General features: G+C 36.7%; 1 protein-coding gene and 1 non-coding gene across 2 annotated transcripts in view; one reads left to right on the top strand and one right to left on the bottom strand.

Annotated features, from left to right (window-relative positions):
* Window positions 1-23,179, top strand: part of LOC142345657 (pre-mRNA-processing-splicing factor 8) — a 77,645-nt gene that overhangs the window by 50,887 nt on the left and 3,579 nt on the right. The window contains exons 26-41 of the mRNA XM_075397853.1: window positions 330-464; window positions 805-969; window positions 7,512-7,658; window positions 7,945-8,105; window positions 8,336-8,527; window positions 8,894-9,003; window positions 9,193-9,382; window positions 9,679-9,820; window positions 10,650-10,763; window positions 18,548-18,654; window positions 18,988-19,173; window positions 19,441-19,656; window positions 19,966-20,131; window positions 21,162-21,302; window positions 21,749-21,888; window positions 22,272-22,474. Of these exons, the coding sequence (XP_075253968.1) occupies window positions 330-464; window positions 805-969; window positions 7,512-7,658; window positions 7,945-8,105; window positions 8,336-8,527; window positions 8,894-9,003; window positions 9,193-9,382; window positions 9,679-9,820; window positions 10,650-10,763; window positions 18,548-18,654; window positions 18,988-19,173; window positions 19,441-19,656; window positions 19,966-20,131; window positions 21,162-21,302; window positions 21,749-21,888; window positions 22,272-22,474 (2,515 nt within the window). The remainder of the gene's footprint in view (window positions 1-329; window positions 465-804; window positions 970-7,511; window positions 7,659-7,944; window positions 8,106-8,335; window positions 8,528-8,893; window positions 9,004-9,192; window positions 9,383-9,678; window positions 9,821-10,649; window positions 10,764-18,547; window positions 18,655-18,987; window positions 19,174-19,440; window positions 19,657-19,965; window positions 20,132-21,161; window positions 21,303-21,748; window positions 21,889-22,271; window positions 22,475-23,179) is intronic.
* On the bottom strand, window positions 20,834-20,915 carry Trnas-aga (transfer RNA serine (anticodon AGA)). Its single transcript has one exon. It is a non-coding gene; the product is annotated as a tRNA-Ser (tRNA).

The raw sequence follows: 23,179 nt of genomic DNA, 5'->3' as shown, positions 1-23,179 counted from the left end.
TCTGATTAGCTAGGTGCTCGATGGGGTTTGATCCAAAAGATTCATTCATTAAAATTCAGCGAGTACAGTCCACAGAAATTAATGTATATGAGTTAAAGGCGAATAAAAATTTTCATAATTTGATTAGACGTGCTTCTTTATTCTCCCATCTAACGTAGAATTTGCCATCGTGTCATCTACCGTAGAATTTTAAAATTGATTGTACCCGCAATTTCCCTCGGATTAATATCAGTTGTAAATTACTGCGAAGTGTTCTCTTATACATGTGAGTTCATTGTCAAGTAGTGGCGGCATTGATCAACAGTTGTATGTTTGTTGGTGTGTTTTAGATCCTCAAGCAGAATCCTTTTTGGTGGACACACCAGAGACATGATGGAAAGCTGTGGAATTTGAATAATTACAGGACTGACATGATCCAGGCACTCGGAGGAGTCGAGGGAATCCTGGAACACACCTTGTTCAAGGTACTTTTGTCGAGTACTGTAGTCCGCGAACTTCGAGAGCTTTAAAAAGACAAAAATCTAGTTCCCCGAGATACAATGAAGCAGATAACAATGTACATAACAAAATCGGGAATCGGAATTTGATAATTTTTCTGGGTGTCTGGGATAGGGTATTTGGAAGTTGCTGAATGTATGAATGTTTTGACGTCCTCAAATATCTGGTCGGATCTTCTGAGCGAACTTCCAAATAAGGCGAACTGTATCCTCAGTTTTATTAAGCTATTACCTTTTTTGTAGTTAACGGTGACGTGCCAACAGGGATTTTGCTGAATATATTTACTTTAACTGAATTTGTTTACAGGGAACCTACTTCCCAACATGGGAGGGTCTTTTCTGGGAGAAGGCGAGTGGATTCGAGGAGAGTATGAAATTCAAGAAACTCACCAATGCACAGAGGGGTGGTCTAAACCAGATCCCCAATCGCCGATTCACTCTCTGGTGGTCGCCCACAATCAACAGAGCTAACGTTCGTTAATCTCAATTTATGCTGGAATCTCTTACCAAAGTTCCTTGGTTGGATGAGATCTTTGTTACGAACCCCGTTACAACGCTTAGTTTTATAGCAATTGGCTGTAAGACTTTGTTTTTTATTGCTCTCGAACTAAGTTGGAGGCAATTATTTTAATGCAAGTTTATTACTGGAACGTTTTTGCGCTTTTTGTTCTTGAGCTTTCTTCTCTCTCAAGTGACTTTTTCACGCTTGTTTTCTGAATTTTCGTGTGATGTCAATTGCCTTACGCAGAAGCTTTGCTGCTCACATAAAGGTGATTTGAATTGTATTGGGTTACTGTTTAATAGCCACCCTCATCTTCTCAGCCGGCTATTATAGTGCTCCTATTTTTTTACAATTCAAAGGATTTGAATTGTATTGTGGCGCTGTCTTTTTTTAAGATCTGTTCACACATTTTCATGATTTTTGAAGTCAAATTGGAGTGGTTATTTTGGTCACGCCGAAACTGGAAGCGGAGCGAAAAAGCGAGTGGTTTTGCGGCGTAAATTTTTTTCTCTAATTTTGAAGTACAGTGAGAAAACGGTGTTTGAACAAAAATTCGCTTTCTCGCCTGTGGTTTTTTGTTCACATGCGACAATTTCACTTTGGTTTTTACTGTTTTTCCGATTTTTTGGATCAGATTTTTTTCTAAATAGTTTTCCCAATCCATTCATAGTCCGTTCTAGGTCTAGTGTTCTGTTTAGTCAGTGAAAATTCTTTGAATTGTACGTCAGGACTTGTCCTGCTATGATTTTTTGTTTTGTCGTCTGACGCTCTTTACAGTTTTTTGATTTTTTGGATCGGATTTTTTTCTAAATGGTTTTCCAATCCAATCTGTTCCAGGTCTAATTTTTAATTGCTCTAGAACGCAGTTCATAGCAATTTTTGTGAACCTGTGCGTCTTTTTTGTTATGCAAATTTTTCGCTTGACAATTTTGCGCTTTTCTTCTGGAAATTCTTTGACTTCTCAAGTGACTTTTTCACGCTTTCGTTCATCATTTTTGAGTGATCACTAGTGCTCCGAAGTAACGCTTGTTGCTAATATAAAATCGGTTGCAGTGGTTAGTGAGAGTGGCCATGGATCTGGAGGTCAGTGGTTCGAATCCCGCTGGGGTCGAGGTTTTTTGCACACATAAAGAAAAATTGATCTTACTAAAGACCATTAATTAAATTGCCTCTCCTATCGCTCAGGGGCAATTCTTCCGACATTTGTCGGTTTATGTTTTGTGTAGTCAATGAAATTTCTTTGAATTGTACGTCAGGACTTGTCCTGCTAAGTTTTTTTTTACTCCGTCGAACTTTTTTTTCGCTTTACCCATTTTGCCGCTTTTTCGACATTTTGCGTGAAATCTTTTTGACTTCTCTAGGCTAGTTTCACTCTTCTGTCAGCCTGCTCAAAGTCCTTTTTAACAGCAGCTGTTCAGCAAAGCAATTCAAAATATAGAGAGTCCGTATAAAAATCCCTTAAAGCCCATTTTTAGATGCGTGGTACTTGAACTTTGTTCTCATAAGGTTTAGTCGCTATCTATGATGCTTATTGTTATTGAAACTAGACCCTGTAGCCTCTCACTGAGAGACAGGAGTATGTTCAATTTGGAAATGACATCAAAATAACTCGCACTTAAAAATGTTATTATACAAAAATTAATTTTTGTTGATATTTTCTATTCTTTCAATCCCAATAGAGTTATGGGAATCAACGGCGGCTATTTTCCGGCAATCTGCCGGGTATGTTTTTTCTTAAGATCTGTTCACACATTTTATGATTTTTGAAGTCGAATTGGAGTGATGATTTTGGTCACCTCGGAATATGAAGTGGAGCGAAAAAACTGCGTATTTCAATGACTCCAAGAATTTGCAATCCGTGCTTGAAGCTGTGAGTGAGGTAAATCAGTAGTCAAACGTTAGAATGATGACTTATGTAACAACGGGCCTACAATTCAAAGAATTTTCTTTGAATGAATTAAAAGCTAGACCAAGAATAGACTATGAATGGAGTGAAAAACTATTTAGACAAAAATCCAATCATAAAAATTGAGAAACGATAAATCGACTTTGTTTTTTACTGCTTTTTCTAGTTTTTTATTAATAGCCGCAAAGCGGTAGTGGCTATTATTGGGGACATGATGGTTTTTGTTTTAATTTGTCGTCTCCATCAATGATTCATACGACCTGACTTCTTGGAATTGAATTTTAGTGACCTCTACTGCTTTGCAGTTGAACTTTGTGTAAGTGACGTCATTTGTTCTGCCTTTAGATCAATTTCGTGAATTACCTGACTCAAAAAATGACTTTTGACTTCACTTATGGAACTTTTAAATTTTATGAACAATTACTAGTTAAAGATCAATTGTGTGCATCCAAGTAGTGCCAAACGTAATTGCCTCAATTCTTGAGTATAGAGTCTTTAGTTTTTTATTTAGAATATTAAATTTGAAAAAACTGTATTGGGACTGTTGCCTTGTAGAGCGGATGTGTCTCATGAAAATGACAGTCCTAAATCTAACCCAAAAAGTCTAGTGGTCTATTAAAGGACTGGTGGTCAATCAGTCATCTTGATTCTTTAGTTGTTTCAATTCCATGGAGGACAACAAGTCCAATCCATTCATAGTCCAATAAGTCTAGTTTTTTGTTCAGTCAATCAAAATTATGTGAATTGTTTCAGGACTTGTCCAGCTATGTTTTTTACTTCGTCAATCAAAAATATTTTTTGCTTTACTTTATTTCACAGCTTGTTCAAAATTTTGCATGAGATCTTTATGGCTTCTCTAGGCTAGTTTCATTCTTCGCTAATTCTGCTAAGTTATTTTAAACATCGGTTGCTCAGCAAAGCAATCTGAAGTAAACATCAGTAGAGAAAATGGGTTCAAAATAGAAACGCGATCGGACTAGGTTAAAAGATCAACCTCCTTCGTAATCAGGGACTAGGTTAAAAGAGCAACCTCCTTCGTAATCAGGGACGAGGTTAAAAGATCAACCTCCTTCGTAATCAGGGACTAGGTTAAAAGATCAACCTCCTTCGTAATCAGGGACTAGGTTAAAAGACCAACCTCCTTTGTAATCAGTTACCAAACGTGAAAAACGTCAATTTAACTCTCTATTGAGGATAAGATCATTCACTGTTATTGTAATACTTTGTTTGGCTGTTTTTTTTGTTACCGTTATTTCTCAATCAATTACTTTTTAATTACCAGAGATGTAGTAGTTTAGCATTGCTTTCAATTGATTGTCATGCATTCGGATTAATATAGAGAGCTGTAGACGTAAAACGGTGCATGGGTTAGGGAAAAAAGAGCAAATTTTGTTGCAATATTCTTAAGTCTGAAACATCAGTTTAATTTTCAACATGTTTCGAATTTCGGTAGAAAAAAAGCTTAGAAAATCTAAGCTAAAAGAACCTAAAATTAACGGGAATTAGGATCTAACTAGATGACTTGCTAACGTTCAAACGTTGATTAGGGTCAGGTTTTTTCGATTAAGTGCGACAACAATTATTCCATTTGAGTTTGAATCATTTTTTAATGAATCGGAGAGATAAAATGAAAACATGTAATTTTTAATTGCCTGCAATTTCTATGCCAATTTATATTCTTGAGTATTGAAGAAAGTGATTTATTGAGCAGCTTCTGCTGTTTTGAAAGCTTTTTTGCACGATATCTTGAAACAATAAACAACTGAAACTGATGATGACTTTTGTATTTTTAATAGCTGCCGTCAGCGTCTCAACGGCTATTATTTAGGCGCTCTCCTTTTTTTAAAATTCGCTCTACCTTTTGAACTCGTTTTTCTTTTTACATAAGGCACGCCTTTCACGTTTGACATCTGACTTACTTCACTCAATGTTTTAACTGAATGGATTTTAAATTCTTTAACGTATTGAATTACGTAATGTAGTGAATACTGTCAAAGTCAAAAGATCAAAATCAAAAAAGACGGGATAAACCGATAAAGCCCGGTCATTAAAACATTGAGAATTAGGTTATCAAAATTCTAGTTTGCTGGCTGTCATTTTGGCATTAAGCTTTCAGTTTAGACGCTGAATTAAGAATAGTTTTGGAATCCAACTGAAAGTGAACGCCAAACTAGAACACTTTTTGACACTAAAAGAAAACAAAAGAAAAAATCGTGTCAGTTTATCTCTTCTTTTTAATAGCCGCGAAGCGATAGCTGAGGCTATTATTGGCCGTCTTGTTTTTTTTATTACGTAGTCAATAATTTTGTTACGAAATAATGACGCCACAATCACTTCTAATCTGTTTTTTGTTCATTCGTTCATGCAATTTCAACTGAATTTTGTGCTTGACGTCATTTTTCACTCTCAGTAGAGCGAGTTTTTCTTTCATTTGCATGATTGAATTTTTTGGTCTCACATGACTTACCTCGTTGAATGGTTTTACCAATCCGTTCATAGTTCATTCTAGGCCTAGTTTTTTGTTAGAACCAAATATACATTTCTCGCTAGTGGTTTTTTGTTCTCTCTAGCGGCATTTTTACATTGATTGTTTTTTTTTAAATTTTATCTGAATTTTTTTGAGAGGGTTTTTCCAATTCACTCATAGTCCGTTGTAGGTCTAGTGTTTTGTTTAGTCAATAAGAATTCTTTTAATTGTACGTCAGGACTCGTCGTCTCCATGGACGATTCTTACGACCTGACTTCTTGGAAATCTTTTTCAGTGTTTTGAGTGACTTCTACTGCTTTGCAGTTAAAATTTGCGTACGTGATGTCCTTTCTGCTTTTAGGTCAATTGGGTGGCTTACCTCGCTAAAAAATGACTTCTGAACTCACTTATGGAAAATTAAATTTTATGAATTTTGCTTCGACTTTTTGGGTTAAAGATCAATAGTGTGCATCTAAGTAGTGCCAAACCTATATGACCTAGTTTTTGAGTATTAGTGTTGAGTTTTTGATTTCGAATATCAGTTTTGAAAATGCAATTTTAGAGATTTTTCCTTGTAGACCGTATATGTCATAAATTGACAGTCCGAATCTAACCCAAAAAGTCTAATGGTCTATTCAAGAACTGGTGGTCGATCTGTCTATCTTATTTTTTAGTTGTTTCAACTCATGGAAGGCCACAAGCGTCTATCGCAGCTATTTTTCGGTAATCTCCCGGCTATGTTAATACTTTGTCGAATATAAAATTGTTTCGTCATACCAGCTTACCTCGTTTTGCCGCTTTTTAACTTCTTTTGCCTGGTTTCATTCTTCACTCATTCTGCTCAAAATTGTTTTTAAACAGCAATTGATCACCAAAGAAATCTGAAATTAACGTAGTGATTCAAATTAAATCAGGAATGCAATTAGGATAACCCACTAAAACACAATGTTAGATGCACTCTACTTAAGTTTTGGTCTTGCTAAGTTACCATCTCGAATGCTTATTGGTTTTGATACTAGCCCCTGTATTCTCTCATTAAGGAACAGGAGAATGTCTAACTACGAATTGTCTAAAAGAAATGTTCGCACTTCAAACGTGTTTTGTACAAAAATCAATTTTGATTTAGATTCATTTTTTCCTATTCGTTTTTCCAATTCCAATCGAGGTTATGGGAAACAAGGTCGTTTTTACCGGCAATCTACGCGTATAATTTGAATTGATGTTTAATTTGTCTCCGGCAAGTACTGGATGGATGACTAATATACCCGAAGATGTAATGGACATTTTTCTCAGAATGATGGTTGGTATGCTACCATTTGTAGAGTGTTTTATAGAGAAGTTATTTTTCAATTTGTTCTGCATTGTTTGCTTTCCCTTTCCTGGGTTTTATCTTTATGAACCCATTTTGTTAGATTGTCTGTCAAATCGTAATATTTTGTTGGAAACTACTTGTATTACAAGGTCTTGATGGTGTTTGCTAATAGTTTTTCCGACATCGCGACTAAAAATAATTTTTATCAGACGCTTTATTAGTTTTTGTCAGTGTTCTCTCTGTTTTTCCCCGGTTATTGTCTCGAGATGTTCTGTATAATTGTTTAGGAAGTTCATTGGGTCAGCGAAGAGGATCAATTTTCTACCAATTTTCTGGAACATTTTCCGGTGATGGTTTTTTTTTAATTCGCTCTACATTTAGATCACGTTTTTCAGGCCACGATTTTCAAGTTTGACTTGTGACTGACCTCACTCACTGTTTCAACTGAATGGATTTCAAATTCTTTCACTCTTTCAATCAGGGAATATAGTGATAGGGTCAATGTCAAAACAAAATCAAAAGAAACGTTATAGACCGTTAAAGCCGGGTCATTAAGTCTTAGTGCATTATCAAAGCTCAGTAAAGCGGTTGCTAGCTGGCACCATTATTGAGCTTAATAGATTAATTATTGAGCTTAAGAGCTTAATTATTGAGCTTTAATAGTTTGTGCCCGATGTGCATCAAGCGCATCAACGACGGCTGTTTTCCAGCAATTTGCCGGCTATGTTTTCAGTTCAGGAGTATGTATTTTGAGAATCAAGTATAAAAGACTCATGATGAATAACAATAGCTCGTATTGCGTTGACTTCTATTTGATTTTTTTTTAGGTATACGTGGGTTTCCAAGTGCAATTGGATCTGACAGGCATCTTTATGCATGGAAAGATCCCCACACTGAAAATCTCCCTGATCCAGATATTCAGAGCCCATTTGTGGCAGAAGATACACGAGAGTGTGGTCATGGATCTGTGTCAGGTACGTTCAACTCTGTTTGATATCAATATAATTGATTTTTGTTGGAGATTAGATACGATTAAATTTGTAAGCATACGGACTAGTCAGCGATACAAGATTTTTCTCTACCAGGATCAAGATGGTGAACTGAACAGTGAGCTGTTGATTTAAGTTGGGAAGACACTTTTTAGTCTTCCAAAGGGAAACTAATCGGTCGGTCGATTGCCCAACGATGCTTTTGTATTCTCTGAAAAAGAAATTTGATATTGCATAAACAATAGGTTGCATAATGTAGACTGATTTCCAGGTATTCGATCAAGAGCTGGATGCCCTTGAAGTAGAGACGGTCCAGAAAGAGACTATCCATCCCAGAAAGAGTTACAAGATGAACAGCTCCTGTGCTGATATACTCTTATTTGCTGCGTATAAGTGGAATGTGTCAAGACCATCTCTACTAGCAGACTCAAAGTAAGAACCTTCTATTCTATTTATTTTTTTGCAGTTTTTCGAAAAACAAATGTAAAAAATGAGCTCTGTATGAATGTCTGAGTATGGCGTAGCCTATAAAAGTACTGTCATAAAGATCTGTTCTTTCGTTAATTTGGAGCTGGGTTTTTCCGGAAAATAACTTTGAAGGCCAAAGTATCCAACATAAGTTTTGATTTCTTTTTCAATTGTCTCTTCTGTGTCTGTTGTAGAGATGTGGAGGATGGGTCAACTAGTCAGAAGTACTGGATCGACATTCAGTTGAGGTGGGGTGACTATGACTCACACGATGTGGAGAGATACGCCAGGGCTAAGTTCCTGGACTACACCACAGACAACATGTCCATCTACCCCTCACCCACCGGAGTGCTCATTGCCATTGATCTGGCATACAATTTACACAGGTAGAACTCATAAACTGTGCAACAGTAAGAGTTTCTTTCTTTTTATCCTTGTTATGGACGAAATGATCAAGTCAAGAAATCTCGACTTTAAAAACTTTTTATGCGACTGTTAGACCGTTTAAATGAAATGAGAACGCAAGTAATATGTTTTTGTATCTGCAGTGATGTTCCAAAATCTCGAGCAAGATGGTAAGATGGTGTTTTAAGAAACTGAATTGCACAAAATTACATAAAGAGTTCGGATTACAACAATATGACATGAAATTCCCGCGTTGTCGAAAAATACTTTTCGGCGCGGATCAGTTGTCTGCAAATTTGATATTAAACATGGCTTGATAATATAATGCGACGTTTTTGTTGTTTCAGTGCGTATGGTAACTGGTTCAGAGGCTCAAAGGTCCTCATCCAACAAGCAATGGCCAAGATCATGAAAGCAAATCCTGCTCTCTACGTACTCAGAGAACGAATCAGAAAAGGCTAGTATTATGCGTACTTCGAAATGACCATCCAATGAAACATTGCAGTTTCCTAATGCCTGATTTTTTCATTTCTTGTACGAGTTTAGAATTGAACGAGCAATTGAGATCAAGTTTTTCCTAGAATTGGAGATTCCTAGTATAGGAAAGTTTTCCTAAGTCTAAAATGTAAGTAATCCTCTTTTTTAGGTCTCCAACTGTACAGCAGTGAGCCGACAGAGCCCTACCTCTCTTCTCACAACTACGGAGAGCTGTTTTCTAATCAGATAATCTGGTTTGTGGATGACACTAATGTGTACAGAGTCACTATCCACAAGACATTTGAAGGAAACTTAACCACTAAGCCAATCAACGGAGCCATCTTTATATTCAATCCGAGGTGAGAGGAAAGTGTTTTTTAAAGCGTAATCTAGTCTAATCTAAAATCTAATGTCAAATGTAACACAAACTATTTCTGTTTAATAAATAGTCGTAGGAGATATGAAAACGATGAGAGCAAGCGAATAACTAATTCCCATGATCGCATCTTTGTTGGAATCTGTTGCCTGGCCTTACTTGACGTATTTGAAGAACGAAAGGTTGAATGTTGGATTAAATGGATACACTTTGATATAACCTCAACGTACTTCTGAAAGAGGTGGCTCATTTCTCATACATAGTTTTTTTGTTCTGTAGGACTGGTCAGCTGTTCTTGAAGATTATCCACACGAGTGTGTGGGCGGGTCAGAAGCGTCTGGGTCAGTTGGCTAAGTGGAAGACAGCTGAAGAAGTGGCTGCATTGATTAGGTCTCTCCCCGTGGAGGAACAGCCAAAACAAGTGAGTCAAGGGAAATACAGAATTAATGTTTCGTCCATGGATACCTGCTATTTGACTAAATATTTATTATAGCTGCGAAGCTGTTAGCTGAGCGTAGCTATATTGCGGTGCTCTTGGTTTTTTTTTTGTTTCGTCGTCTGACGCTCTTTTTTCGTTTTACATTTGTTCACACAGCAAAGCTGAAAAAGTCAAATTTTCTGAATGACTTCTTACTTTCACTAACGGCATTTGCGCGCGTGACGTCATTTCTCACTCGCTTTAGCGAAAGTTTTTAGGTTATTTGCGTGATTAGATTTTGATCATACGTGACTTACCTCACTCAATAAAATGACTTTTGCACTTTAAAACTTAAGTTTAATTTGAATTTGTTTAAGGTCAAAGGAACTCATATGTGCAGTAAAGGTCCTTAATAAGAGGCTTCTGTGGAATGAATTTTAACAAGCTTTATTAATTTATCGCTGAATGTTTTTTACCTAGTTTTTTTGAGCGGCGTCGATTTTTTTTTTCAATTTAGATCTGTATCTGTTTCTCTCTATTATATGGCAGGCAGGTCTATTCTTTCGCAGCTATTCCGGCAATCTGCCGGCTATGTTTTTGAAATGGCCATTTCCATGCAAAATAGTTTCTGCAATATAGTAAGTACATGTGATTTTGTCAGTTTGATGGGTTATGATATCTGGAAATGTTTGTTTTTTTTAAACTATTTTATCAAGCCGCGACTATTCGATGTTGGAACATCGGTTTTCTCTGGTTTTTGACCAAAAGTAGGCAAAGCTCTTTTGTGGATTCTTAATGAATGGATTGGAAAAATGTTTGAAATTTGTTGTAGATCATAGTGACGAGGAAGGGCATGTTGGATCCTTTGGAGGTGCACTTGCTGGACTTCCCCAACATCGTCATCAAAGGCAGTGAACTCCAGTTACCTTTCCAGGCTTGTCTAAAGGTGAGATCTAGTTCAAATTATGTTAACTTTCATTAAAATGTCTTTAATCGCGTGCGCAATTGAACAGGTGAACCCTATGATACCGAAACTACAGTTCTTTGAGCGTTGTGCTATAACTGTTAATGTGAGCTATTTTATCAACAAGAATGCTCGCATGATTTTGTGCACGGCACAGAATTTTCCCACATTTGCATTTGAAAGCATGCACTTCATCAGATTACCATATTGCAGGAGCATCTGCCTTAGCGATATTTTTTGTTTTAGTAAGCTTCTACGAAAACGGCAGCTTTACTTAGCTTCCTCGGGAATCACAGACTACAAGAACATAAAATATGGGCAAAATAGCAAATTTCATTATGACTTTTTGTGTAGCGTCAACTTATTGAAACACAACTAAAGCTTTGATAATGATTTTCAACAGACCAAGTAATCGGAACTTCTAAAAGCATGAAAAACTTTAAATAAAATTAACTTGGTAAAAATTAATTAATGTGGCTATAATTTGGAGCCAAGTGCAAAATTCACAACTGACAAAAGAACGCAAAGTCTTTTAACTTAGACTGACTCCCCATATAAAGACAAACGTTTTTGACACTGTGCATTCCGCAGAGTAGATTTTGGTTGAACAGAAAAGCATTTACGGAAGCGTTCTCACAACAGACTGTTCAATGTACTGAGATTCAAACATGCACATAATGTCTACACCAAAACAATTGATCGTGTTTTATCACTCGAATTTGGTTCGATCGTGGCTAAAAGTTGGAGCCAACTATTAGCTCTAAAGCGTTCTTTAGAAGCACAATAATTAGAACGAAAAGATGGCTCTAGCCTGTAGAAGTGGAAAAAAAGTTAAAATGATGAAGTTGCGAAAGTGTTTCCGGAAACTTCAAAGGAAACAAAGACCTAAAGGGAACAAAGACCAAAACGTAAAGCTGAGAAACAAGTCCTGTTTAAAAATTCTATTAATTCTTGTTGATTTGGTTACAAGTCAGATTTAGAAAAAGTTTTTTCCTAAGAACTCCGGTCTATCAATATTATCGGGAAAATACATCATGATTCCAACAAACCTAGCGCGCTATGAAAGTACGCAGTGAATGCTAATAAAAAATGCGCAGAGAGAGTAAGAAACAGTGACATGAAATGAGCTAAAAGGATCGCAAATTCAATTAGGCTCGGTTTCTGAGTATGCATGGCATCCAAATTTTTCGAAGCACAAGTACACTTTTTGATACGAGTTTTAGACAGTTCAGTTACAAATTTGACAATTGTTCAACTGCACATTTTGCAATTGAACCCTTGTCTGAGCAAATAAATATAAAAAATGTTTGAGCCGTTTGATATATACAAGAAAGTTGCAACAAAAGATAATATACGGTAAAAGAGCATTGGAGATATTTCAGTTGTTGGGTTTTACGACAAAATTCAGCAGTAAAAAGGACCTAGAATACGATTTTAAAAACTTACTATTTCACAAATTTGAATGTTTTTTAAACAAAGTTTCTTAAAAATGAAGCGGAAAAGTAACGTCTGAGTTGCTTCATTGTGATAAACTTATTAAAGCCTAATTGTTGTGATAAACTAATTAAATAGTCTCCATTTGCACTCGGGAGGCTACATAGTTCTTTTTAAGCCAACTGATTGAAAGTCCGGATTACATTAGATTACCTCTTATTGAGTAGAGGGTTTTAGAGGCCGGCACTGTATGTGATGGTATTTGTTATTGGAGCCAGTTCACTAAGAAATACATTGAACGGACTGTCATACCACGAAAATAAACCTTTGTTGGGGAGTCAATGCCACTGGGGTGGTCTGAGTTTCAACGTGAGAACTCCGGAGAGATCAAAATTACTTCAAAATCTTCTAAACGTTGGTGGTGGTCTGTGTAAGAAAAATATTTTGGTGATTTGGCACGACGTAATTAATAACACAATTACCTCATTTAAGCATACAAAAGCCTGTCCTGTTCCTGAGCTAATTGACATTCTTTTGCAATATAAAGACCGCATTGCTGCTATTGTGTATATAAAACGATTTGGTGCTCCGCTCTGTCTAGAAGACCTTCGATCGACTGGAATTGTCATTGACGCCTTTAAACAGCTTATTTCGCATTGTAACAGAAAAAATAACAATCTGATCAACGAATTTTCAAAACTGCATTCTTGCGTTGTTGCTGAAGCAGGAATTTTGTTTGCCCTCTGGAGAAAAAGAGATAAAACTAGAGCTTTTCGGTCGACGGAAATTCTTTGCTAAAAGGCTCATCAAGAAGAGGAAGCCATCTCCTATGAAGCGAAAGAAAAAGCAGCAGCAGGAAGCTTAAGTGAGTACTTTGGTTTTTCCGAGAGGCTTCTAGATCCTTTGTTGGTGGGGAGGCTCGAAGTTGGACCAACTTACTCATTAATTAGGCTAATTGCAATACTATTTGAACTGTTTTAAAAAACTATCCGGGACTGAGTATGGACTTTGTTAATTTTCGAGACACAGACTCTGATCTTGACTGTTTTGAAGTTGACTCTATTGTAGAGGAAGTAAAAACCATAGAAGGCGATGATACTGCCTCGACCAAAGATCTACTGAAAAAGATGATTGAGCTGATTATAAAACAACGTGATGAAATTAAATCCCTGAAACAAAATCGGCGCAAACTGCAAGACATGGTAGTTGTAAATTGAAATGCAATTCATAAACTCGACGAACGGACGGTGGAGCTTGAAAAATACGCGGGGAAATTATGCCTCATATTCCACAATATTGAAAACAAAGGGGATGCTTTAACAAGTATACTATACCTTCTCAAAGTCGTGTTACAGATTAATCTGAATTCATCAAGCATTGCAGCATGTCATCCAATTAATCAATATCTGAATGCTCCGATCATCGTCAAATTCAGTTATCATCATGACAGGGATTTAGTTTGGAGACGAAGAACATGGTTGAAGGGGATATCTAATTCAATGGGACGGGCGGTTCAAATTGAGGAATGCTTAGCCCCGAGAGACCGGGAGATCAAGAGTGAGGCAAAGCAAATGGGGTTACTTGCTTATACGAGACGACCAGATTTTTTTGTGTATAACCAGAATCATCCTAATGCAGATGCTATACAAGTAAAGAAAACTGCGGAGTTGAAAGATTATGTTGCTATCAAAAATTCTAAGCAAGACTATATTCCAACGAAGCCCGCTCAAGTGCAGTTGACTAATCACATTGAAACGCCGAAACAGCCGCCAACACTGAAAAGAAAACCATCAACCTGGTTGCCTCACAGTGCTAAGCGAAAACGATTTCAATTGTCGCCAGCTCTTGAATCAGAGGATACAGCGTCCCTAGCTAATGATATTGATCAATCGCTAGTTCCTGAATTAGTTCAAGCAATAAAAGAAGCTAATAAACCAATTGAGAAATGTTCGATGGAGGTGATCACTAATGCGAATGATACAAATTGTAGTTTTCGGAGCTCCCGAAATGTTTAATGTTCTTGTAATGCATTTAAATGTGAGGTCCTTAAAAAAGAACCTGGATAAATTGGAAGCACTAATACTAGGTCTTAGTTCTCCCCCGTCTGTTCTATGTTTAACTGAAACATGGTTATCTGAAAATGGTGACCCAGAGTATTTCTTATTACACGGTTACTCTCAGTATCTAACAACATGTAGACCTTCAAGGGGCGGAGGTGTGATGATTCAAGTAAGAAATTATTTGAGCATAATCAAAGTAACTGAAACTTCTTTTGAGGAAGCTCTGTTTGCTGAAATTTCTAAAGCAGGAAAAAGGTTCAAAGTCCTAACGATCTATACTAAACCTCGTAACAACAAAAAGCTTTTTGTAGAGCTGCTAGATACGTTCTTGGAAAAGCATACATCAGTCGAGACTCCTTTTGTTGTCTGCGGAGCTCTTAACATCGATATTCTGAAAGATAACCAGCTGATTAAGGATTACAAAATGTGATCCAGTCTAATGGTTTTGAACTGTTTGAAACATCGCCTACTCGAGTAACAATTTCTTCCATATTTTGCATTGATCATATCATACAGCAGAATTGTACATCGCCGCAAGTTTTTGTTCTTGAACATCAAAGTTTTTCTGATCATTACCCCCTGACAATTAATTGGAAGACCACTCAAAAATGTTCAGAAAAAAATGCATTCCGTGATGCATCTTTCCTAAAATGCCCTGCGAAAGTTGAGCAGTATAAGGTCACATTACATGAACATCTTAGATCTTTCAGAAGTTATATTGTTGAAGCAGCTGATGCTGACGAAGCTTTCAATAACTTCAACAGTTTGTTCATGGAAATCACTGATGAGTTTGCCCCCTTTAAGACATTCCAGTTTAAAGTAGGAAAAAAATTCCAAATGGATGTCGAATGAACTTAAAAATTTAAGAACCACTAAAAACCTCGCTCACTGTAAATGGAAGAAAACAAGGAAAAATGTTCATCTCGAAACATTTAAACTGTTGCGCTACAAGTTTGAAAACCTAGTGAGAATAAATAAGAAAAGGTATTACTCAAATGTTTTCGAATCATGTATGGGTGACTCAAGACGAGTCTATGAACTTTTAAATGATCTAAGTGGTAAAAGGATGGAAAATAAAAACGTACACTTTTTAGGTAACTGTGGGGTTGAATGTCCTAATGACAGTAATATTGCAAACGCATTCAATGATTTTTTGCTGATGCTGGGATAAATCTTTCAAGTAAGTTGCCTTATGTTCCTCTCCAAATTTTAACTTCTCATGGCAAAACAATGTTCCTCTATCCAACATCAGATAATGAAGTACAAAAAACTATTGATGAATTAGACAATAAGTCTTCTTCCGGGCTTGACAATATCAGCAACGTTCAGGTGAAAATTAGCTCAGAGGTTTCTGTTCCATTCTTAACATATCTTATTAATCTATCATTCTTTAACGGAAAATTTCCCGGAGCTTTAGCAAAAGCCAAAGATATTCCTTTGCATAAGGATGGTGATAAGACCGAGTAAATTTTTTGAAAGAATTTTGTATATTCGATTGTATAATTTTTTGGAGGATAACCTGTTGTTTACGAATAAACAATTTGGATTCCGCCGGAAACACAGTACGGTTGATGCCATGGTCGAATTTATTGAAAGGATTCGAACTTGCACAAATAAGTTAATAATAAGTTTTTTCCTTGATCTAAAGAAGGCGTGTGATACGATTGATCATCAAATTTTGCTGCATAAGATAGAATGCTATGGTATTCGCGGTAACTGTCACAAGTGGTTTGCTTCTTATTTATCGAATAGGTACCAAAGAGTTCAAGTCAATGGTTGCTTATCAAACTAGAGAAAGTTAAATTGTGGCGGACCACAAGGATCAATCCTCGGATCTCTTTTATTCATTTTTTACATTAATGATATTACCGCATCCTGCAAATTCAAAATTTGTTTGCAGATGACACTAATATATCATCGATTGGATGTAAACCTGAGGATATAGAAACGGATCTCAATGAAATTGGCTGTTGGCTATTAGGAAACAAATTGTCTCTTAATTTGGATAAAAAACAGTTCAGTTAAATCTAAGTGCTAGTGCTTCCAATCATCAGTATAGTTTGAATAATTGACCGGTTATTATTAAACAAAGGTGTAAATACCTTGGCTTAAATTTAGATTCTAAACTGACGTTCAAGTTTCATATTGCTTTTGTTTAAAATGGACTCGGTAAACAGTGTGGTATTATTTGTAAATTAAGACATTACGTTCCAAGGCAGTTGCTAATTCGCTACTACCAAAGCAATATAAATGCACTAGTACAGTACGGTTTTTTATTATATGGTTGCACAAAATATTCAAATTTGGAAAAAATACCTACAAAAAAGTTTATTTATTTTCGTAACCGCCGTGATCATTGTGAAGATATATTTCAGAGACACAAAATATTGTCAGTATTCGAACTACATATCTACGAAATGCTCAAGTTTGTCCTGAGATCTGTATACCAATTGCATTCTGAAAAATATCTTAATGATTTATTTAGTTTTGAGAACAAAAGATCTACTAGAAATGATTCTTATAATCTTCTGCATGAGCCTCTTTGTAAAAAAAAGCTGGAAATCTGTCAGTGCGATTGCGCGCCGCAAAACTTTATAATCTGTTAGAAAAACAGAATCTCTTTACTTTTGATAACTGTACTTTTAATGACATAAGTAATCTTTATCACAAATTGAAAGACTCTTACATACTTAACAACAGAGAGCTTGTAAAACACATTTTTGCTCTGTAATGGTTAATTCTTTAATACCATGCATGCTACAGCACTATCAGAGTAAGCCTGGCTTCTTTCGAAGGAAACAGAAACTTTGAGTACCATGATTTAATGTTCTCGCACCAATTTTCTTAATGGAACTGGAATTTGGGAAAAATTTACTTCTTAATGTATTTCCTTAAAGTATTTCATTCATTTAAGCTTACTGTAATCTCATAATTGAAGTTATGAAGGGCAGAGCGTTGAGGACAATTTGTCCCGTTGTCTGTCCCCTCCGAGTCTCTTTATAGATTGATGTTTGTTAAAGTTTGTTTATATTAACTACTTGGAGAAATTAATTCTTTTTTTCTTTCTTTCAAATTTTTGTCGTTTTAAACGACGAAGGAGTTTTTAGCAATGTGATGAAGGAACTGAAAATATCCGCTATTAAATGAAACGAACAAAAAGAGGTTTGCCTCATTACATTAGAGATTATAAGACCTGTCTTCATTGATTCTCAGCAAGATCAATAAAGGGGAACTAAAAAACATTGACCAAGTCAAATGGCGTTGAAGTCAAGAAAATATAATCTGATTAACTGATTGATGCAATTGTAACTAGCAATCGAAAAGTTTTCCATTTTTGATTGAAAATTTTGAGGAAATAAGCCAGTGAACACCGGTCAATAATATGTTTTCTCTTAAATACCTTTTCACGCACTACAGCTACTCAATTTTATACATCTAAGGAGCGGGCGTGAATACCAGCACGCTCCAAATTTGACTTCCAACTGTCTTCAAAATAATCAAAATGTGCGACTAGAGATCTTAAAAAATGCGATGAACATTTAAGAAATTCGATGAATTGAAAAATCAGGAGTCCAATAATACCCGACTGAATAGATGACGCTGCTCGAAAGAACTTACATTGGTGGCTTTCGAGCTATTTGCTTTTGAACGAAGTTTCAATAAATTATTGTGAACTTTTGTGTCGTTTTCATGTAAAATTTTGCTTGATCGTTTTGGCCACTTTCTTCTGGATCTTTTTTTTATTGATTTGACATCTCGAGTAAATTTTCACCTTGGACTTCTTGATTTACGTTTGATCTTAATTACTCTCATTCAGCAATCATGTATGTTGCTTAAACCAAAGTGATGATAATATAGGAGGTTACAAGGCCCTGATAGCCGAGTGGTTAATTATTGTGCCTAGCTAGCGGGTTTGAACCCCTCAGTAGTGAGATTCTTTCGCACCCTTAAAATTTATCTAGTCGAAACGCCCTCTGATTCAAATTGCCCCGCCTGTCGTTCGAGAGCAATTTGTGTGACGCTAGTCGGTTTATGTTTCACTGGTTGAAAAAGAAACCATTTCGAACAGAAGATGCTGAAGAAAGTATTCTCAAACTGAAAAATCGCCAAAAAATGTTTTTTTTTGTATCTGCGTTGTTTCAATCTCAAGGCTGTGACAGTAAATGCACCAACAGTTGTGAAAATAATTTTTGTCCTCTGGAAGGAGCTATGCCTAGAACCCATATCTAGAGTTTCACAAATTTTAACAAAAATGTGGTTTATTCTGTTCAGGTTGAGAAGTTGGGAGATTTGATTCTGAAAGCATTGGAGCCACAGATGGTTTTGTTCAATCTGTATGACGACTGGCTCAAAACTATATCATCCTACACTGCATTCAGGTAATTAGTTTGCGACTGAAGAGTATTTCAAAAGCAATAAAACTTAGTCTGAGCAAAGAGCAATAGGCCTTAGTCTTAGCAAAGCTAACACAAATAAGTTCACCAGCCTTTGGATTTATTTATTTCTCGTTCAATCATTCTGGTGAAATGGAAGGCCCGGATAATCATATTCCAACAACTGGATGCGATGATTTAAATATTCTCAAACTTTAAATCTTTTTCGGCAGATTAAGAAATATGACAGATCTTTTTTCTAGATTTTTTTCTTGCGTTTTCAAAAATATTCACAATGATTCTTGAATGATTTATTGTAATCTGCCATGCTTTGAACAGCCGTTTGATCCTGATCCTGCGTTCGATGCACGTGAACGTGGACAAGACGAAGGTGATTCTGAAGCCAGACAAGACTACAGTAACCGAGGCACACCACATTTGGGCATCTCTTACAGACGAAGAGTGGGTTGGTGTAGAAGTGCAACTGAAAGATCTCATTCTAGCCGATTATGGAAAAAAGAACAAGTTAGTAGTCAGTTTAATACTCAGACTCTGCGCGTGATTATGTGTTCCACGAGATTTTTCCCGATTTTTTGAAATCTGTAGAATCCATATTTTTCGTCTTCAATGAATGGAAAATAGCTGCTCAGCTCAGGTTTAACATTTAATAAAACCGATTGATTGGAGTTGGGACTTTTAAAGCATGACAGCGTGAAGTAACATTGAACTGTAACATTTACATGTTGACTAAATTTCCCCAGGAGTTATATCTATATGGATGCTCGTTTTTAGCGTGAACGTGGCTTCTCTGACCCAGAGTGAGATTCGTGACATCATTCTGGGCATGGAAATCTCGGCCCCTTCTGCACAGAGACAACAGATTGCTGAGATTGAAAAACAGACCAAAGAGCAGAGTCAGCTAACATCAACTACTACACGCACTGTCAACAAACACGGAGATGAAATTATCACAGCCACCACTAGCAATTATGAGACTAATGCTTTCAAGTTAGTTACAAGCTAGCAGTTGCAAAGTTATGCATATTAGTGGTTCGAGTCACAAAGTAAACTTAGCAAAAGAAATGATCAGAACGGATCGTTTTGTACTGGTCAAAAGGCTGAAATGTTCGCTAAGTTATGCAGTAATTTTTTGAGGACTGCAGTTTTGGAACAATTAGTCAGAGATCGATAATTTTTAATTTATCAAACTTAGGCATGAGGTCAAAACTACATAGTTTAAATAGATGCGAGACAATGTATATACAATTTAGTTTCCTTTCAAGTTGAAGCTGTTCTAATTGTGCTTCTTTTGTTCAGTTCTAAAACGGAGTGGCGTGTTCGTGCAATATCATGCACCAATCTGCACTTGAGGACAAATCACATTTATGTCTCGACAGAGGACATAAAGGACACAGGATTCACATACATTCTACCCAAGAATCTCCTCAAAAAGTTCATATGTATGTCCGACCTCAGAACACAGGTGAGAGTCAATAAAGATGTAAAATTTTAGCGTGAACAGTTTTGCACTTTTCTTCTAGAACTTTGCACTTTTCTTCTGCAGATTTGTACTTTTCTTTGCGACTCAAGTGACTTTTTTACGCTTCACTTCTTAATTTGAATAATTTCAATTGATCTCATTTTGAAATGAAGTTTGTTGCTAATATTAGAGTGGTTGTTAGCGGTTAGAAAAGATTAACAGAGCGGTAGTTTGAAATCAATACGTGCATAATAATAATTAGCTGCATATAATGTAAATAGCAGCCAAAAACTTGTTCTTATTGCATTATTTGGAATTGCGTTCTTTGTAAAAGGGTGTACCACTTTGATTTTCCTGAAAAATGTTGCATATGTGGTTGTTGATGTATTATTCTAGGTAGGTAATCATGAACACAAGTAACATTTCTAGAAGGTCGCATAACATTAATATTTGGGGAGTGCCTTAGTTTCGGCTATGTAGGACTGGGGGGCGCCAGCGGAAAAGATCCGTTAGCGGTTGAGTAACAACGCTGTTGTAGCTAAGTAATTAAGATGACTGACTGCTATCCTGGATGGTGCGGGTTGGAACTCCTGTCAGATCCGAGTTTTTGCACCACAAAAAATTTCTAAGCTGCCACTAAATAAATTGCCCCCGCCTGTCGTTCGAGAGTAATGTTAGTTAGTTATTTAGTTAAAATGAACTTTTCGCAGTCAGCAGGATTCGAACCTGCGCGGGAAGATCCCATCTGATTTCTAGTCAGACGCCTTAACCACTCGGCCATGACTGCTTGAAATTTCTGTCGTTCGTTTGTGGATCGTCCAGTGCTCTTTAAAATTGCCATGGTCACAATTGATCTACTGAATCATTTCATATAGCTGTAGCAATGATTACCATTTTGATGTTATTAATATGATCTCGTAATATGTCTTGATGGTCTTTGACCAGCGCTGTAAAAGAATCGTGTGTGTTTCTGTTTGACACGATTATTTATCAGAACAGAGTAATGATTATAGGAATGTGAATTTGTTTGCAGATAATGGGGTTCCTGTACGGAGTGTCGCCCACGGACAACCCTCAAGTGAAGGAGATCAGATGTGTAGTTGTGGTTCCTCAGTGGGGTACTCACCAACAAGTCCACATCCCAAGTGCACTGCCTCAACACGAGTACCTCAATGTAAGTCACGCTAAATGCTGTTCTCATTTCTTACACGGAGTTCATCCCGCCTCCGAAGCTTAGTGGGTGCATATTTAATACAAGACAAATAAACGTGCTATTTACCACTCAATTTGGACCTGAAGGTGACGAAGCGTCATTAGCATCAATCGCATTTTAGCACAAACAAGTTTACAAACCGAGTTGTTGCCCAATATGTTGGAGCTCCTCCATTTTTGTCTCCAAAGAACATTTTGCTGCACCCACTTGAAGCATCCAACATTGTTTTTTTTAAAGCTCCCACTAATTGAAATGACACAAGTACGCGCTCGCTTCTGTTGGACCGGCTCAATTTTGCTATTTTCATTTGGTCGAAGATTTAGCCGGCGACGCTCTCATTATGAAGATTTTTTACTCATTTTGAAAATAGATTGATTCGCGCAGTCAATATTCATTTTGTTTTGAAGGAGATGGAGCCGCTTGGGTGGATCCACAGCCAGCCGAATGAGTTGCCACAGTTGAACCCACAGGATGTGACAATGCATGCCAGGATTATGGGGGACAACGCCTCCTGGGACGGAGAGAAGACCATCATCATCACGTGCAGGTGAGGCTCGATAAACTAAATTAAATCATAAGCTAAAAGTACTGTGCTAATGATTTAGCGGATTCAAATTATGGGTTATTATATCGGTTAATCAATTTTTCTTCTGCCTGATTAAATTAATCAGAGTTAACCAGGTGTTTTATGTAGGGGATAAATTGCATTCAATTAATAAAATATAAAGCTTTTTTAGAGGACGAGTCAAAGGTTTTGAGATGGTGCTATGTTTTTTGTCTTAGAACTCAATACGTGAAATGTAAGCTGAACAGAAAAGTTGAATTTGCAGCATTGTTGGTCGACAGAACAATACCTGTACGAGTCAACTATAAACCATGTCTGTAAGTTATCAGTTCTTAAAACCGATAACTGGATTATTTGTTTTCCAGCTTCACGCCGGGCTCTTGTTCACTTGCTGCCTACAAATTAACCCCTGCTGGATTTGAGTGGGGCAAGGCCAATCGTGACAGTGGTAATCAACCCAAAGGATACCTGCCATCACACTACGAACGGGTTCAGATGCTTCTGTCTGATAGGTTCCTGGGATTCTTCATGGTACCTGCGGTTGGATCGTGGAACTACAATTTCATGGGTTAGTTTTTAGCTTGAAAGTTTGTTCTCAATCAGTAAGCATCGACAAATTGTTGCAAATTTTGGTACAAAATAAACATGCCGTTAAAATCTTGAAACAGACGGATCTTATTTACAGTATGCGCACCACTTTTATGAAGAATAAAATCATCTTGAGCTTATTAATAGTTCGTCAATAGTTTTTCACGTTTGCTAGCTCTTTACTAGTGTGATCGGAGTTCGAACCATGCCAACAAAAATCGGGGAGCATTTGTGGTCAGAAACATTGCCTAGGAGTTTCGAAACTATTAAAGTCTGGTTAATAGCCGCCCAGCGATAGCTGGGGCTATTATTGGCCTTCTCTTAATTTTTACAATCCAAGAATTGGATTGTATTGGTGCTGTCTTTTTTGTAAGATGTTTTCATACCGTTTTTCATGACTTTGAGCTTTCAAAACGGGATAAACAGGTAAATTTCAGAAGGCGTCAAGTTAGTAAAAGGAATGTTATCATTGAGGTTTGTAAAAGTCGACAAAGTCCTTTTGCAAGAGATAATTACTTTTTTTTTGACCATTTTAAGAGCTATATGTTTGGCTACTAACACGCATAAACACGCAAATTTATACTAGTTAATAGCCGCCCTCATCTTCTCAGCCGGCTATTGTAGCGCTCCTATGTATTTTTTTCGTCGAATAAAAAAATGTTTCGCTTTACCTCATTTTGCCGCT

Source organism: Convolutriloba macropyga, chromosome 9 (genome assembly GCF_964194025.1).
Source record: "Convolutriloba macropyga chromosome 9, txConMacr16.3, whole genome shotgun sequence".
Taxonomy (NCBI): Eukaryota; Metazoa; Xenacoelomorpha; order Acoela; family Convolutidae; genus Convolutriloba; species Convolutriloba macropyga.
The sequence above is the reverse complement of the archived record's forward strand: the minus strand, read 5'-3'. Positions and strand labels throughout refer to the sequence as shown.